This window comes from Trachypithecus francoisi, unplaced genomic scaffold (genome assembly GCF_009764315.1).
Source record: "Trachypithecus francoisi isolate TF-2019V2 unplaced genomic scaffold, Tfra_2.0 Lachesis_group11, whole genome shotgun sequence".
In the NCBI taxonomy this organism is placed as follows: domain Eukaryota; kingdom Metazoa; phylum Chordata; class Mammalia; order Primates; family Cercopithecidae; genus Trachypithecus; species Trachypithecus francoisi.
The window spans coordinates 119,457,639-119,475,626 of record NW_022681456.1 but is presented as its reverse complement, the minus strand read 5'-3'; the positions used below and the strand labels follow the sequence as shown (position 1 = coordinate 119,475,626).

Sequence of the window (17,988 nt, the reverse complement as noted above, 5' to 3'; positions counted from 1 at the left end):
CACAGATATTGAAGAGCTAAGGCTGAGGACAAAATTCTTTGGCATGCCCTCAAAAACTCTCTTCAGAGTAACACTAATCAGCTCTCTGGTTACCAAATCAGTTATGAACTTACCTAATTAATGACATAGCCACCTACCCTACATTTCTCCATCTTGTCCACAGAGATACCACAGAACACTTCATTTCCATGAGGTATTTGATTAAAATATACAAAATTCTTCTGGACTACCAAGTGAATAACCCTTAACCTATTCTGTCTGGTGGATGGCAGGAAGCCTAGGCTTATATAAATTAAAGCAGAAACTTCTAGACTGATTTTACACATGACAGGGCAAGACCCATCTCAAGGGAAAAAAAAAAAAAAAGAAGGTTGATTTTAGTCTCAGCCTTCTCATTTGATCTGAAGTAAGTCACTGAGCCTCACTAGGCCAAAGTTTACTCAGCAGTAAAATAAAAGTCATAGCCATCTTGTCCCTCTCACTGAGTTACTATGAGAATTTTATAATGTATATGAAACTACTTTAAAAACTGTAAGGCACTATAAAAATGTAAATTTTAATATGTTTTTAATAACTTAAAAATAACTTAAAAATTATTTATAAAAAATTAATAGAGATGGGGTCTCGCCATGTTGCCCAGGCTGGTCTCAAACTCCTGGGCTCAAGCAATCCTCCCGCCTCGGCCTCCCAAACTGCTGGGATTACAGGCAGAGCCACTGTGCTCAGCCATAAATTTAAAATAATTTATTACCAGTAGTAGCAGTAATAAACTTGGTATTAACAGGCATTGAACCTTCATGGATTGCAGATATCATTTTGTTTTGTGTGTATGTGATGATGGCATGGAAAGAGAGCAGGTAAAAATTACAAAAACTAATAATAATAGATGCTTTATGATATGGTTTGGCTGTGTCCCTACCCAAATCTCAACTTGAATTGTACTCCCACAATCCCCATGTGTTGTGAGAGGGACCCAGGGGGAGGTAACTGAATCATGGGGGCCGGTCTTTCCTGTGCTATTCTCATAGTAGTGAGTAAGTCTCACGAGATCTAAAGGGGTTTCCATTTTTGCTTCTTTCTCATTTGTCTCTTGCTGCTGCCAGAAAATAAGTGCCTTTTGCCTCCCACCACAATTCTGAGGCCTCCCCAGCCATGTGGAACTGTTAAGTCCAATTAAATCTCTTTTTGTTCCCAGTTTCTAATATGTCTTTATCAACAGTATGAAAATGAACTAATGCAGTGGCACAATCTCGGCTCACTGCAGCCTCCACCTCCTAGGTTCAAGCGATTCTCCTGCCTCAGCCTTCTGAGTAGCTGGGATTACAGGCGCCCACCACCATGCCCAGCTAATTTTTGTATTTTTAGTAGAGACAAGGTTTCTCCATGTTGGCCAGGCTGGTCTCGAACTCCTGACCTCATGATCCACCCACCTCGGCCTCCCAAAGTGCTGGGATTGCAGGTATGAGCCACCATGCTCGGCCAAGAATGACTTCTGAGAGACTACAACAACTTCAAAGTCTAATGCCATTTTTAAAATCTTCATTAAAATATCTGTATATATTTCACAGACATCACCTAAATCCAGGAGAATTTTGTCCTTCTCAGGAATATAAAACATAAATAGTCAAGCTACAACTCCTTGCTTTATTTCCCCTATTCCCCATTCTTCACAGCTCCATTATTTGTGGTCTCTCAGCTTATTTTACATTTACACTCAAATGAATACTGGCTTAAAACCCAAAGGAAATCAGTACTCACAAAGAAACTTGGTATTTACAAAACTGTAATTCTGCTTTAAGTTCATTAGTTAAAAACCCACATTCAGCTTGGAAGATTTAGAAAGTTATCCCAATGATCCTACTACAAATCTCCATTATCTGGAGTCCATCATACTAATACATTGATTTAACAACTTTTAGCAATTTTTTGTGGAGTCCATGCTTCAAGTAGTAAAAACACATCACACAGAATAGCTAAAAAGTCTCCCACTATAATTTTTATTTTAGAAGAATATTTTGGCAGTACTACTTTCTTAGTAAAGCAAGAAAAAAATTGTTAAAGGTTCTAAATTGGCTGGGCACAGTGGCTCAAGCCTGTAATACTAGCCCTTTGGGAGGCTGAGGCAGTAGGATCACTTGTGGCTGGGAGTTCAAGACCAGCCTGAACAACACAGCAAGACCCCCTTCTGTTTAAAAGACTTAGAAGAAAGATCCCAGAGTTTTAGTTCCCACATTTTCTTGCCTGGGAAGCAATTAATCAAATATATATTTGGCTCCTAGAATATTCTGCTGGGTACTCTCTTTTCCAAGTAAAATTTTAACCTTCAATAAGATTCCACAATTAGTTGTGGATCTTGTTGTTCTAGAAATGTGGATTAAGATAAAGCCACATGTGGCTCCAAATAAATGCCTGTTCCAAAAAATCTACTCAAATATATTAAAAATTACAAATTAACTGGTTATTGCAGTCAATATTCTGACCTATTTTCAAGTCAGTAAGTGCTTAAAATGACAAAGAATATGCCATTTTAAAAGCCTAAATCCACCCTATCAAATTTATGTAAAATCTAACTACCTCTCCCACATTTCCTTCAGAATGGTGCTTTAACAACGACCTCATCTGGTTGTCTGAGTCTTGCATTCCCACAATGAAGACATCAGAGAAGCTGGAGGATGAGATGTGTATGTAGGAGGGAGCCTTTCAGTTCTCTTCTGAAGGCATATGTGTTCACCGGTAGCTTAGACAAAGGTGTTGCTCCTGTTTAAGAATAGAATAAACTAGAAGGCCAAGCCCATCATGTATGACTGTACCATTTGTGCACTGTGCCAGGGGCATTGAGTAGGAACTGAAATCCAGTCCACACTTCCTTAGCCACGCCATGCACCTGCAGGGCTAAATCTGCTCAGAGGAAACATTTTTTTCCAATTTGCACAAAGATGCCACAGAGGCCACTTCAGTACTGAACAAAGGATTACAACAATTTGGCTTCCCATTTACTCTCTGATCTAATCTCTTTATTCACTTCATTCCAGCAACACTAGCTTCCTAGGTGTTCCTCTAACATGTCGGACATGTTCCCCCAAGACCTTTTGCATTTACTATCCCCTTTTGCTTGACAGGTCTCTTCCCAGATACCTGGGAATAGCTCATTTCCTCACTTCCTTCAGTTCTTGACATAAATGTCACTTTTTCAGTAAGAACTTCCCTAATCACCCTACTTAACAGTGCAGTCCCTGCCACCATCACCCTTTCTTGCTCTTTATATTTCTTCATTGTACTTATTGCCACCTAACCCCGACATAATTTATTCAGTTTATTATCTGTCCCACTGAATCTCATTCACTGCTATATTTTCCAACGGCTGAAGTAATGTGCAGCTTGTAATAGGTGCTCGATACATAAATACTCATTACAATAATATATGAAGAAACAAGCAATAGAACCTAGCACAGTGGCATGTGCTCGTAGTTCCAGCAACTAGGGAGACTGAGGTGGGAGGACTTCTTGAGCCCAGGAGTTCAAGTCCAACCTGGGCAACACAGTAAGACCTGATCTCTTAAAAAGAGGAAAAAAAGCCAGAAGGAAGCAATGGGTGACAAGGTGAGTCTTGTAGCTATGATTTTGAAAGTAAGAGAATAAAATCTGAGGAAAGGAAAAGAAAAATTTATTTAGGACCTCCAATATATTACCTATCATACTAAATGTTATTTAATCCACAAAATTATTATCTCTATTTTATAGGTGAATGCACTGAGGATCAGAAAGCTCAGGCCGGGTGTAGTGGCTCATGCTTGTAATCCCAGCATTTTGGGAGGCCAAGGCTGGTGGATCACCTGAGGTCAGGAGTTCAAGACCAGCCTGGCCAACATGGTGAAACCCCCTCTCCACTAAAAATACAAAAATTAGCTAGGCACCGTGGTGCACCCCTGTAATCCCAGTTACTCAGAAGGCTGAGACACGAGAATCACTTGAATCTGGGAGCCGGAGGTTGCAGTGAGCTAAGATCACGCCACTTTACTCCAGCCTGGGTGACAGTGTGAGACTGTCTCAAAAAAAAAAAAAAAAAAAAAAAAAATGCTTTCGGCCGGAACTGCCATTTTCCAGTAATTCGCCAAAATGACAAACACAAAGGGAAAGAGGAGAGGCACCCGATATATGTTCTCCAGGCCTTTTAGAAAACATGGAGTCGTTCCTTGGCCACCTATATGCAAATCTGTAAGAAAGGTGATATTGTAGACATCAAGGGAATAGGTACTGTTCAAAAAGGAATGCCCACAATGTCACCATGGCAAAACTGGGAGAGTCTATGATGTTACCCAGCATGCTGTTGGCACTGTTGTAAACAAACAAGTTAAGGGTAAGATTCTTGCCAAGAGAATTAACGGGCATATTGAGCATGTTAAGCACTGTAAGACCCGAGATAGCTTCCTGAAAGGAAGAGATAAGAGATATCCCTGAAAGGAAGCTATCAGAAAATGGAAAGTGATCAGAAAAAGAAAGAAGACAAAGAGAAAGGTACCTGGGTTCAGCTGAAGCACCAGCCTGCTCCACCCAGAGAAGCATATTTTGTGAGAACCAATGGGAAGGAGCCTCAGGTGCTGGAACCTATTCCCTATGAATTCATGGCATAATAGGTGTTTAAAAAAAAAAAAAAAAAAAAAAAAAAAAAAGACTTCTGGACTGCTAAAAAAAAAAAAAAAAAAAAAAAAAAGAGTTAAATGATTTTCCCAAGGTCATGAAGCTGTTGGGTAAAACAGCGTATGTGTTTTTCCAGTCCTTGCCTTGCTTCTTCATTTATTTATTTAACAATAATTTCTTGAATGTCTACCACAGACTAAGCGTTATTCTAAGGCACGTAAGATATGTCAATGAAGAAAACAGAAAAAAAAAATCGCTGCTTCATGGAGTTTATATTCCAACAGACAGACAATAAGCAATAAATATAACAAAGAAGGAAGTTATATAAATAGTAGAGTATATAAATGACATAATACATAGGGGGTGAAAGTGCTATGGGAAAAAGAAAAAGTACAGATAAGGAGCACTGGCATGCTGGATAGAATAGCAGCATAATCTTAACTTTAAATAGCATAGACCAGGTGTCACTATGAAGGAAAAAATTAAGCAAAGACTTGGACATGAAGGGTATCCATACAAATATATGCAAGAACAACACTCCAAGCAGAGGAAACAAGCAGTTCAACAGTCATGAGGTGAGCATACCCGGCCTATCTGAAACCAGCAATGAGGCCAGTGTGGCTGTCATGAAGAAAGCAAGGGAGACAAGAGTAAAAGCTGAGGTTAGAGAAGAAAACTGAGTGGTGGGGAGTGAGAGGAAAGAAGGGGTTATAAAATGTTGGGTATAGGTCATGTAGGACCCTGTAGGCCATTATAAGAACTAGGTTTTTATTCTGTGTGAAATGAGAAGCCAGACTTCTCAAGAGATGTCTCTATATGTTACTGTCCTTTCCTTTTTTCCATTCACGTTTTAATGTACTGCATTCTGCGTTTCACCATTACTTCCCTGAAATTACTCTCTTCAGGGTTAATAACCACCTTACCCAAAAATCCAATGTACGCTATTTTAGACCTCCCCTTACTCATTCAACAGAGTTCATTTTTGAAACAACCTTATCTCTGTCTTCTGTGCCTCTATTCTGTCCTCCTTTTTCTCTTACCTCTCTGATTGCTACTGCTGTGTGCTCTGTGAACTTCTCCTCCTCAACCAGAATTGCATAGTTTACCAAGTGCCTTCTTTTCTCTCCATCAGAGTCAGCCCACTGATGGGGGTTATGTCCCACAAGTTAAATCTGGCCTGCTGCCTGTTTCTGTAATAAAGTTTTACTGGAATTCAGCCACTTCCATTTTTAAAATGTATTGCCTAAGGCTGCTGTCACACTACCATGGCGAGAGCTGGGCAGAGTTCAGCAGGTGTGACACAGCCTAAACACCCACAAAGCCTATGAGAGAAAGTTGCTGGCTCCTGAACTATACATTCTCTTTAGGTAACCTCATCCATTTTAAATACATCCTGGTATTTCCAAAATTTGTATCTCTAACCTCATGTCTCTTCTCTGATGATAGTCCATCATCTCTGACACACAATCCAGATGTCATCCTTGCTTCCTCCCTTTCTTTCCCACACAGAACTCATTAATAACCTCTGCTTGTTCCAGCTTCAAAATATATCTTGAATCTATCAACCTCTCTTCAACACACACGCTGCTGCCACCACCACTGTCCAGGTCTACCTGCATTACCACACTGGTCTCACTGACTTCCCTGGTACTGGTTCTTCTCCCCAGAAATCAGACCATGTATTATCTTCTATCTTCATAACAACCCTATACAGCAATTACTACTATTATTCCAATTTTACAAATGAGAAAAAATTAAGGCTTAAAAAATGTATTACTTGTGTAAAGCAAAAAAGCTAATGTGTGGCAGAGATTGCAAAGTATAACCTCTTAATCATTCCACCACATGCTTGTGTTCTTTCTCTTTCACAACTGAAGTTGGCATCACAATAGACCAAATTTTTCCTATGAGAATTATGACTTTCTTTTGTGCTTGAGAGAACGTATCAGGCCAATAGTTAATTATCTCTAATATCCTTAGCAGTTTGTTACTTTCCACCATATTGACCCAAACTCTACCTCTCCCATAATCTATTCTTTCTGATCTAATCACTTATTTCTTAATTGTATCTACCAATTTGTTCTTGTCTATCCACCAAGAAATGGGCCTTCATATATATTTAAGTTATAAGCCAGGTTTCCCCTAGCCAACAATGTTTTGTTACACACTTTGTTGTTAGTGTTGTGTGTGTACTTGCCGGTATTTAAAAATCAGGAGATGAGGGAGTCACACACAAAAAAATCTAGATTCAGGACTGAATGAAAAGATCTGGTAACATCAGCTTCAGTTAAATTGCAACTGCCTACTATGTTCATTGCATTTTCTCTTTAGTTTCTTATCAACTATTACTTTATACTGTGTTACATGTTCTCATATGCATTTTCTGTATGGCCTATTAAACATTTAAATTTTTCATGACTGTCCTACTCTATGCACTTCAAAGGACAAGTAAGTTGTGTTTTGGGATTCTGTTTTACTCCTTTACAATAAATATGATGCATGAAACTATGCAAATTTTACACAATATTTAACATCCAAGGGTGAAAGACTTAATTTTTCCTTTTTTTTAAAGAAAGAATCTCTCTGTGTCACCCAGGCTGGCGTGCAGTGGTGCCATCACAGCTCACTGCAGCCTCAATCTCCTGGGGCCAAATAATCCTCCTACTTCACCCTCCTGAGTAGGTGGGACTACAGGTGCACACCATTACTCTGGCCAATGTTTTTATTTTTTGTAGAGACAAGGTCTCGCTATATTGCCTAGGCTGGTCTCCAACTCCTGAGCTGAAGCATTTCTCCCACCTCAGCTTCCCAAAGTGTTGGGTTACGGACATAAGACAATGCACCAGCATAAGACTTAATTTTTCTATAACATCAAATTGCTATCATCAAATAAGTAATAAGTAACAAAAACTTGCATTCCCCTACCCTTTAACCAAACAACTGACCCCCTCTGGATTCCCACAATATTTTACTTCAGAAAAAAAACACGCTAAAGTAATTTGAAAATGCTGCTTTCTCTCACTCTAGCTTGCTTTGGAGGGAAATGCAGCTTACCACTACAAGTCCTGTTGTCAGCATTAAGAGAGTAGTGGGCAGGGCATCCACAAACAAAACCCCCAACTGGCACAGCCAAGCAGAGATGGGAGCAGTGCCCATTGCTGGAAGCACATTCATTCCACCCTGACTGTCGAGATGAGTGAAAGACGAGGATGTCCATCACATAATCCAAATGGCCTTGAATGATGGTGCGGTTTTGGCCACTGGTTTTGTTGGCACGCTCAATGCTGCGTCGGCTCCAGTCCGTCCAGTAGATATAATCTTGGTACTGAGTTAAGCCAAAAGGATGAGGCAAGTCATCCGCTATAACTTCACGGTTGAGTCCTATTTTCAGAAAGGCAGTAGACAGGGGAAAAGCAGAGTGATAAAATATGTGAGAATACAAGTGTCTTGTTGGCAAAAAGGAAAAAAAAAAAAAAGCCCTAACATATAAAACATTACATTGTAAGCAATTTAAAATAGAAAAATTCATTTAAAAGCAATTCTAAAAGCAGACCAGTTCTCTGAAATCAATCTATCTTCTGACCCCATGCTTCAAACTTATGTTCCCGCTACGAATCACTCAGTTTCCTAAAATTCTTGCAAATGGTCTACTTTAAATGTGGTTTTCTTTTCTCTACGTAAGGGTCTACAGTTCATTTTTTCTTCTTGAACTATAAAAGGAAAAGATGGAAATATATATATTTTACTGGTACAAAAGTCATTTCAGGAGTATCTAGGGAGTTATAAATTTCATTACAAGTCCAATAATAATGAAACTTTCACATAATAAAGAGATGAATCCAAGTACCTAGATCACTATTAATAATAACAAATAGGATACAATTCCAGAACAGAAGAGTGGACACATTCATATTAAGTTGTATTAAAAGTATCTAACCAATGATAAATAGCAGCCACTGATTTTTGCATGGAAAGAATATACTGTCTGTCTGAGTAAAAAGCAGTAAAGCTTACCAAGCATATTTGAAGATTCTATTAAGTTGGTGTCCAGGTCTGTCCAATAAAGCCTCCTTTTAGCATAATCAATAGTCAGGCCATTTGCCCGCCCCACATTTGGAACTAAGGTAGTACGTTCACTTCCATCCATTGCAGCTCTGTCTATCTTAGGTTTTCCACCCCATTCAGTCCAATACATAAATCTAAATTCAAAACAATAAATATTTAACATTTCATTTTTTTATTATCTGGGGAAAAGGGTCATATTCATGCAAAGTAACTAAATAAATTTAAAGAAAACATATAGCAATCAAGGAAATGGGTAAAACAAAATCATGGCTACAATGCTTTCAATTATTTTGGCACCCTAAACTAAATATTTTTTTCCATATCCCAAAAAGGAAGTGAGTCAGCTTTCTTTAGTCTTTCCAATGAATTTGTTCCATCCAAACCTAGGAATTGGAAATAAACCAATAGTTTATTGCAGTACTGGCATTTATAAAACTAATATTCAAGAAAACAGCAAAGGTTTAAAGCTCTGGTCTCAGAATCTGGTTCACTTCTGAGTAAAATTTTTTATATATTTTTGAATATTAACTAATTTGAGTTTTTAATATGCTGAACTTACTTTTTGACTTGTGTAATCAACTCTTCCTCAAAATAAGTTGCAGAAGTACATGAAAGACAATTATAAATACTAACCCTTTAACTGAAATCAAAAGCAAAGCTTGAAAATGTATTTGGTCATCCAGTCCAAGGGAGCATACTATATGGTAAGAACAACACATCACCCCTTGATGTGTCCACTGGGCAATGAACACTACACTACTACAACAATCCGTGAAATTTTAGAATAATTATTTTGCTCTTATTTTCCTTTTTTGAGTTCTGCACTTTAATCTTAAAGTAACCCTACAGTATAGACTTTTTATTGATGAACAGGCCAAAACACTACAAGAAATGTGAACAATTTATCTAATGTCTTCAAGCCAGTTACACGACAGAGCTAGAACTAGAACCCCTTGGCCAAATGCCCTTTTCAAGTCAACTAGTGAGGTGCTAGTTTTTGACTCTTGAATATTGGAACTGAAAAAGCACTTCATATGCCAGCTCTCACGAAATACTTGAGGATAGATATTCACTCATCAGCCTGTCAGCTGATAGCTGACTTGGTAGCAATGTATGAACATGCTTTTCTGAAAACTGAAGGTGTTCTGCCTTTATATGCATTTGTCAATTGACAGTCACGTGTACACCATAAAAGCCAAAGAGAAACAACTGTGAGAGAAATTTCATACTTGCCAGCAGCAACCAATACCAGAGTCTTTAGTCTCAACTATTAAATTTATCCGTCTGGCAGCTAATGTTTAGAGCAAAGATCACCACAATATGTCAGTGCTGACTACATGAATTACTAGCTAATCATGGAACCAATGTCATTTTCAGTGAAACTATTTTAAGTAGCAAATATAGTAAACATATTTATATGTTCACATTGTTTACTACTACTTCTTCTTTTTTTTTTTTTTCCAAGACGGAGTCTTGCTCTGTCACCCAGGCTGGAGTGCAGTGGCATGATCTCGGCTCACTGCAACCTCCACCTCCCGAATTCAAACAATTCTCCTGCTTCAGCCTCCTGAGTAGCTGGGACTACAGACACATGCCACCATGTCTGGCTACTTTTTTTTAATTTTTAGTAGTTACTGGGTTTCACCATGTTGTCCAGGCTGGTCTCAAACTCCTGACCTTGTGATCCATCCATGCCTCGGCCTCCCAAAGTGCTGGGATTACAAGCACAAGCCACCACGCCCAGCATGTTCACTTCTTTTATAAGTGGAATTTTTCTTCAAATTTCAGATTTCTTAGCTGCTGGCTTTAAAAAATGTGCTGACTCTTGTAAAAAGGAACACCCGCCCTTGAAAAACGTCATGTTGTAAACAGTTTAGTCTATCTTGTAATAACAACGCCACTGCCAGTTTATAATAATAATCAAACCAAACTATCCATTTTGAATTAATAAATACTCTAAAATAAAGCTTTTTAAACGTAGTTTTTTCTTAGTTCACAACATTGTTTCAGTGGGTTTACTTCAATAGGCTTGAAATCTAGTATAACTGGGAAGGAGTGCAAGCAACTATAGATGCACAACCCCTGTTGGTATATATATTTAACATATCAATATACTCATCAGTAACATTTGATTATCCATTTCCCTCTTTCCTCACCTGAAGTTAATTATGACAAAAGTAAAATTAGCTAATAATTATTCATTCAAATCAGCAAAATATCAATTAATAGTGTTTTTAAGAGTTCATCTATCATTTAGTTCTCAGATTCCTAAGAAGTATTATTTAAAACATTAAGAATATCATCTATAACTATGCCATGTTCCCCAAAATGTACACTGCAGTTGCAAAGAATGCACATGTAAAGCTGTTTACCCTTCGGCAGGGTCCAACGCCAGAGCTCTGGGACTATCTAGGTCTTTCCACACCAAAACTTGTCGATGCTGCCCATCCAACTTTGACACCTCAATTCGATTCGTTCCTGTGTCTGCCCAGTACAAGTTCTTCCCAAGCCAGTCTACTGCCATGCCTTCTGGATAATCTAAGCCGAATTCTACCACATGTTCCAGTGCACTGCCATTCATAAAGGCTCTGCTGATGGTCTGTAAAATAACATCAACAACTAAGTCATATGGCATAAGTCAAAACCCAATCCAGAAAGAAGGTTTGGTTTGGTTTTTGTCAGGGGCAAGAGGATCCAGAAGTGACAAGAGGCATACTATTTCCTAATAAAATTCACATAATTTGCAAGTGCAGAAAAATTTGATGTGAATCTCTAATAAATGCAACTTCAAGTTTTACTGCCAATTCAGGGGGGAAATGTTAAAACTCTAAAGAATCAAAACCTTATTCTACTAACAGCAGAATGACTTTACTTTTAAAATTTATCAGTAATCAAGCGGAAAAGCTGTGACCACAATGCTACAGATCTTAACAAGTAGTCAATTTTTTTTTTTTTTTTTGAGACGGAGTCTCACTCTGTCGCCCAGGCTGGAGTGCAGTGGCGCAATCTCCACTCACTGCAAGCTCCGTCCCCCGGGTTCACGCCATTCTCCTGCCTCAGCCTCCAGTGTAGCTGGGACTACAGGCGCCCGCCACTTCGCCTGGCTAATTTTTTTTGTATTTTTAGTAGAGACGGGGTTTCACAGAACAAGTAGTCAATTTTCAAAAGGTGCTTAAGATTATGGCAAGTCATCATGCCTACCATATAAATGAATGTAACCATTATACTACCATTATAGCTTTGAGCCCCATAAAATTCTTAAAAATCATAATTCAAACTAATAATAGATACTACATCTTATCAAGTATTATCCTAAGTACGTTTTGTCCACAGATTTTCTCATTTAATACAACAGTCCTGCAAGTATGGCATTACCCCTATTTTATTTTATTTTATTTTATTTTATTTTATTTTATTTTTTGAGAATTAGTCTCATTCTGTCACCCAGGCTGGAGTGCAGTGGCATGATCTCGGCTCACTGCAACCTCTGCCTCCCAGGTTCAAGTGATTCTTGTGCCTCAGTTTCCCGAGTAGCTGGGATTACAGGTGTGCACCACCACACCCAGCTAATTTTTGTATTTTTAGTAGAGACGGGGTTTTGTCACGTTGGCCAGGCTGATCCCAAACTCGTGACCTCAGGTGATCCATGTGCCTCAGCCTCCCAAAGTACTGGGATTACAGGCATGAGTCACCACACCCAGCCACCTCCCATTTTCAAGATGACGAAATTTAGAAGATCACCCAATGCAAAGCAATATTTATTTCATTTATTCACTTAATAAATTTAACTGAACACCATTAGAATCCAACTCTGACTCCAACACCCCATGTTTTCACACATTACAAAAACGTTTACATGAGTTATCTGAAACAAGCCCAAAACAATCTGGAAGAAGAAAAGATTATTCTTCAGATTTATAGGTCTGGAGCTTCCGCTCTCTGGCTATCCTGGTATTCTTTTCGGTAACTATCCTAGGAAGAAGAAAATAAAGAATAACTCATTGTTGGCCTTTTCCGCCTCATTCAGGCCCTAAAATTTTGTTTAAAGTAAATCAAGAATTTTTGTTTAAAGTAAATCAATAGCCATTTTATGTGAAGCACACATTTCCTTACTCAGCTAATTGCAGAAAATGTCATTCATCATTTTCAAATGGAAGAAAGTAGAGGAAGACTACGGCTAGGAGATTTAAAACACTCTGGCAAAGTATCTTATATTAAAAAGCATCTAAATAAAATACTGAATGGGCCTTTCCCTTCACTTAAAAACTTAAGGGTTTTGGCCGGGCACGGTGGCTCACGCCTGTAATCCCCCAGCACTTTGGGAGGACGAAGCGGGCGAATCACGAGGTCAAGTGTTTGAGCAGCCTGGCCAGCATGGTGAAACCCTATCTCTACTAAAAATACAAAAATTAGCTGGGCGTCGTGGCACACACCTGTAGTCCTAGCTGCTCAGGAGGCTGAAGCAGGAGAATCGCTTGAACCTGGGAGGTGGGGGTTGCAGTGAGCTGAGATCGCACCACTGCACTCCAGCTTGGGTGACAGAGCGAGGCTCCCATTTCAAAAAAAAAAAAAAAAAAAAGTTGAGGGTTTTTCTTGAACTCTGCCTGTCAAGCAATGAGGGAGGTGCGTCACAGCATGAAGATTCAGAAATTCTAGAAATTCTCCCTTTTAGTCCCTAGCTTTAATATTCCAACTCTTTCGCTAACCTTGAGTGATATATCAGTCCAATAAATTCGGTTGTCTGTCACATCAAAATCCAAAGCAGAAGCTTCCTTGACACCAGTGAGTGGAATAGCCACATTATTATTGTTTGTTTCCAAAGAAATTCGTCTGATGTCTGCTCTCCGTGAAAACAAAAGGAAAGCCTCAGGGACAATGCAGGTCTTCATGTCACTGATGAGTTCAAAGCCAATAGGGCAAGCACAGCGAAGGCCCTGAGGTCTGTAAAGGCAGAGATGGCTGCATCCCCCGTTTTCCTCAGCGCAGGGGTTGGAACCTAAAAGATTAATTATAAAAGGGGCACAGAAGAACACACACATTGACGCATTCAATATATTTTCACTTTTAAATTACTTAAGCCTTTGGTTCACAAATGCCTATCTGCTACCAATCTCAAGTTTCAATTCTAACATCACAAACAAGTAATATGCAGATTAATAGGGAGTAAAAGCATGGTGAAGTCTTTTCCTTTAATATCCATAGTAAGCTTTAAAATAAGGTATGTTATTCAAACTATCAGACTGAATTCTTTGGATGAAAGTGTGCCTGTGCATGTGTATTCAGTCCTTCAATTCAAACCTGGGTAGCTGTAGTAGTAAAGTCAACATTTAAAAGGTCCCTTCTCAGTATAAAAAGAAGGGGGTAAAGAAGATTTCTAAATTGCTTCAAAACATCAATAATTTACACTGCTGACTATCTCCATCTTTTTTCATTCCTGGTTTCCATTTCTAAGAAAGCTTTGGAGTTACTTACCAATCACTCGATGAACATTTGTGGCCTTTAGGCCCATGAGGTCAGGCAGCTGATCTATGATCACTTCCCTCTCTGCACTTCGTTTATGTACTCTTTCAATGCTACGCCTCTGCCAGTCAGTCCAGTAAACGTAGTCACCCAACAAAGTAAATCCAAATATGTGAGGAATTTTGTCCTCCACTAGTACTCGTCTCCCAGTGCCATCAGTATTCATAACCTTCAGGTTTAAATTCAGAAGAGAAGAGGATGAACCATGTATTTATTCTTCATGCAAAAATAACAAATCCAACTGCCTGCTGTATAAAAATCCAAGAGTTATCTTGGTATTCCTATTACAATGATTTCTCAAAATTACATGATAATTTCATAAGAATGATTTCAAATATTCCATATAAGCCTCTATTTGACCACTTTTCCCCCCAATCTCATATTATTCTTCCTTCTAAAAATTCTGTCAACTTTAGATTATGCAACTCTTCTATTAAATGACTGTGGCAAAATTAAAAATACAGTATCATCACTTTAAGTTTCCACATTTATTTTCAATTATAATGTACCTTCACATACATTGTTTTATCATATGTTTTGTTTTATAACATATTTTATTTTATCCTGAGAGCTTTGCCTATGGAAACTGAGATTCATGTAAGGTCACAGAGCTTGTAAACACAGCTGATGTCTTTTTCAGGACTCTTTCCACTTAGCATGCTTTTTATTTTGTTGTTGTTGTCAGTAACAACAAACAACAGATAAAACGGATCTCAATAAATCTCTCATTCCTGAGATTATAATCACAAAAGTCTATCTGGATTATATGACACCATCTCTGCATCTAAGTTTCAAGAAACTAGGATGTACCTTCTCTTTCCAACTACCTAATAGTAACATTATTAAATTCACTCTGGCATTCATATTGCATTCACAGTGCATTCACCATGCACTACTCAGTGTTGACTTAACTTGGGATACCTTTATTGACATAATATAACTAATATTTGCATATAAGATTATATCTGATACTTTTTGGGGGGTAGGAGCAGATATTGTTCACATCTACATGTTTTTAGTATGAAATAACATTTCTAAAGGTTAATTTGCCCAGCACACAGGCCCCTTTAAGTGGCAGAAATGGTCTCAGGTAGGGACTTGAACAATGGGACTCTGAAAGGCTTGCTCCATCTTTCAGAACAGAACAAGGTCTTCTCAGTTTCCAATGCAGCATTTCCAACTGCATTTCCAGGAACATGTACTGCTACCTCATCTAAAATGTCACATACTTAACAGTGAACCTATGTTCTGCATTAAGGACAGTTCAATCAGTCTATCAGGGAGCACCCAACACAGAGTGATAAATATTCCGTATTATACAACACTAAAATATAACTTTCTTCCAAGTTTGTAATATATTAAAATATGCCTGACTTGGTTTTATTCTTAGATTTAGTTCTATCTTATTTTGCATTATCTTACATTTAATAAATTACACTAATTTTGCTGATCTTTACATTCAAATGTTGGCCTTCCTATTAAAATTTGCTGGTGTAAAAGCATAAACTAGATGCCCAACATTAAACTTTTAAAGAAAAACACTTATATTTCTACTTCAAAACGATTACAGGATCAACTAACAAAATCTTTTCTCTTTCAGCTATATCACTTTACAACATTTTTGTTTATTTTGATAAATAAATAGCTTAAACAAAAGATGGATGATTAAGTATGAATTAGGAAAATGGGACTGGGTATGGTGGCTCATGCCTATAATCCCAGCACTTTGGAAGGCCAAGGCAGGAGGATCACTGAAGCCCAGGAGTTCAAGACCAGCCTGGACAAAATGGCAAGGCCCTGTCTCTACAAAAAATACCAAAAAATTAGTCAGGTATGGTGGGATAAGCCTGTAGTCCTAGATACTCGGGAGGCTGAAGCAGGCAGATCGCTTGAGCCCAGGAGTTTGAGGCTGCGGTGAGCTATAATCAAGCCACTGCACTCCAGCCTAATAACTCCAGCCTAGGAAAAAAATTTTAAAAAAGAAAGAAAATAGATAAGAATTAAATTAAAAATCACTGTGAGAAAAATAATAAATACCACAATTCCAAGACCTTTTTAATAAACATAATTCTGCGTCTTCTATTTACCAGTTTCCCTTCATTCTTCTATTCTCTAAAAAATTTCTCATGATCAGTAAGTAATACTGTGGCAGAAACAGATTCAAATATAAGTTTTATCACTCAGTGGATACCCTTAAGCAAGTTCTCACAAATAAAATAGGGACAGCGGGCCAGATGCGGTGGCTTATGTCTGTAATCCCAGCACTTTGGGAGGCTGAGACGGGCGGACCATGAGGTCAAGAGATAGAGACCATCCTGGCTAACACAGTGAAACCCCGTCTCTACTAAAAATACAAAAACTAGCCGGGCGAGGCGGCGGGCGCCTGTAGTCCCAGCTATTCGGGAGGCTGAGGCAGGAGAATGGCGTAAACCCGGGAGGCGGAGCTTGCAGTGAGCTGAGATCCGGCCACTGCGCTCCAGTCCGGGCGACAGAGCGAGACTCCGCCTCAAAAAAAAAAAAAAAAAAAAATACAAAAAATTAGCTGGGCGTGGTGGCACACACCTGTAGTCCCAGCCACTCGGTAGGCTGAGGCAGGAGAATCGCTTGAACCCAGGAAGCTGAGGCTGCAGTGAGCGGAGATCGTGCCACTGCACTCCAACCTGGCAACAGAGCGAGACTCTGTCTCAAAAAAACAATAGGGACAGCACCACTGCCATCACTGAATTAATTAAGGATCAAATAAAATAATGCTAAATATATAGCACAGTATTAGGTGCACTACCTGGCAAACACTGGTTCCTGCTCTTTAAAATCATTTTATTAAAATGCTTTAGTTCCTAAATGTAAACAGCTACACAATTGTATTTAATTATTTAACGCAGTGCTTCAAAATAAAAATACGTAAATATAAAAGAATACATGAAAATAAAAGACCAAAACAACCACTCACTGTTAAACTGAAGACAAAAACCAAGAGACCTTTATCTATCCTGAAACCAGTAGGAAACTACACAGCTACAGCCTCCCATTTCCTACTCCCATTTTTATTGTTTACTTTTGCTATTTAGATATAACATAACTAAAACAGTAAACAAAAAAAAGCAAATATTTGACAATTTCATACGAGTACACTTTTGCTACTCTACCAGACCCCTAATTCACTTCCCCGCAAATCAAACAACATTAGTAAAGACATCTAGTAAATGCAAATCACCATGATAGACATGATGAATGCTGAGAAGTTCGAACAGGGCCTCTTCCAGCTAAGGTATTACAATCTAATTGGGGAGGCAAACGATATTTACACTAAAATTACACAAATATCTCCTCTCTGTAAGTAATCAAGAAAAACTTCAGGAAATAATAGGACTTCAGGAAATAACTTCAGGAAATAATAGGACCTCATGGTCCACCCGTCTCAGCCTCCCAAAGTGCTGGGATTACAGACATGAGCCACTGCATCTGGCCCGCTGTCCCTATTTTATTTGTGAGAACTTGCTTAAGGGTACCCACTGAGTGATAAAACTTATATTTGAATCTGTTATAATTCATCTTGAAGAATTAGAATTTTGACAAAGAGAAAAAGATTTTCTAGAATAAAAGAAATAATATGAGTAAAAAACAGTATAAAACAGTAGACAGAATTTTAATAATATACTTTATTTAATCTAACACATCCAAAATTCTTTTCTCTCAACATGTAATCAATATTAAAATTTTATTAATGACATCTATGGTTTTTTTTTCTTTATACTAGGTCTTCTT

The 17,988-nt window shown here is 38.3% G+C and overlaps 1 protein-coding gene across 2 annotated transcripts in view; it reads right to left on the bottom strand.

Annotated features, from left to right (window-relative positions):
- The window catches only part of LRP6 (LDL receptor related protein 6), a 161,005-nt gene that overhangs the window by 37,907 nt on the left and 105,110 nt on the right, over positions 1–17,988 (bottom strand). For both annotated transcript variants that reach the window (XM_033222837.1, XM_033222838.1), the window contains exons 8-12: positions 14,176–14,392; positions 13,410–13,699; positions 11,076–11,302; positions 8,653–8,837; positions 7,693–8,019 (exon numbers count right to left, since the gene is read on the bottom strand). In XM_033222837.1, coding sequence (XP_033078728.1) covers positions 7,693–8,019; positions 8,653–8,837; positions 11,076–11,302; positions 13,410–13,699; positions 14,176–14,392 — 1,246 coding nt within the window. The remainder of the gene's footprint in view (positions 1–7,692; positions 8,020–8,652; positions 8,838–11,075; positions 11,303–13,409; positions 13,700–14,175; positions 14,393–17,988) is intronic.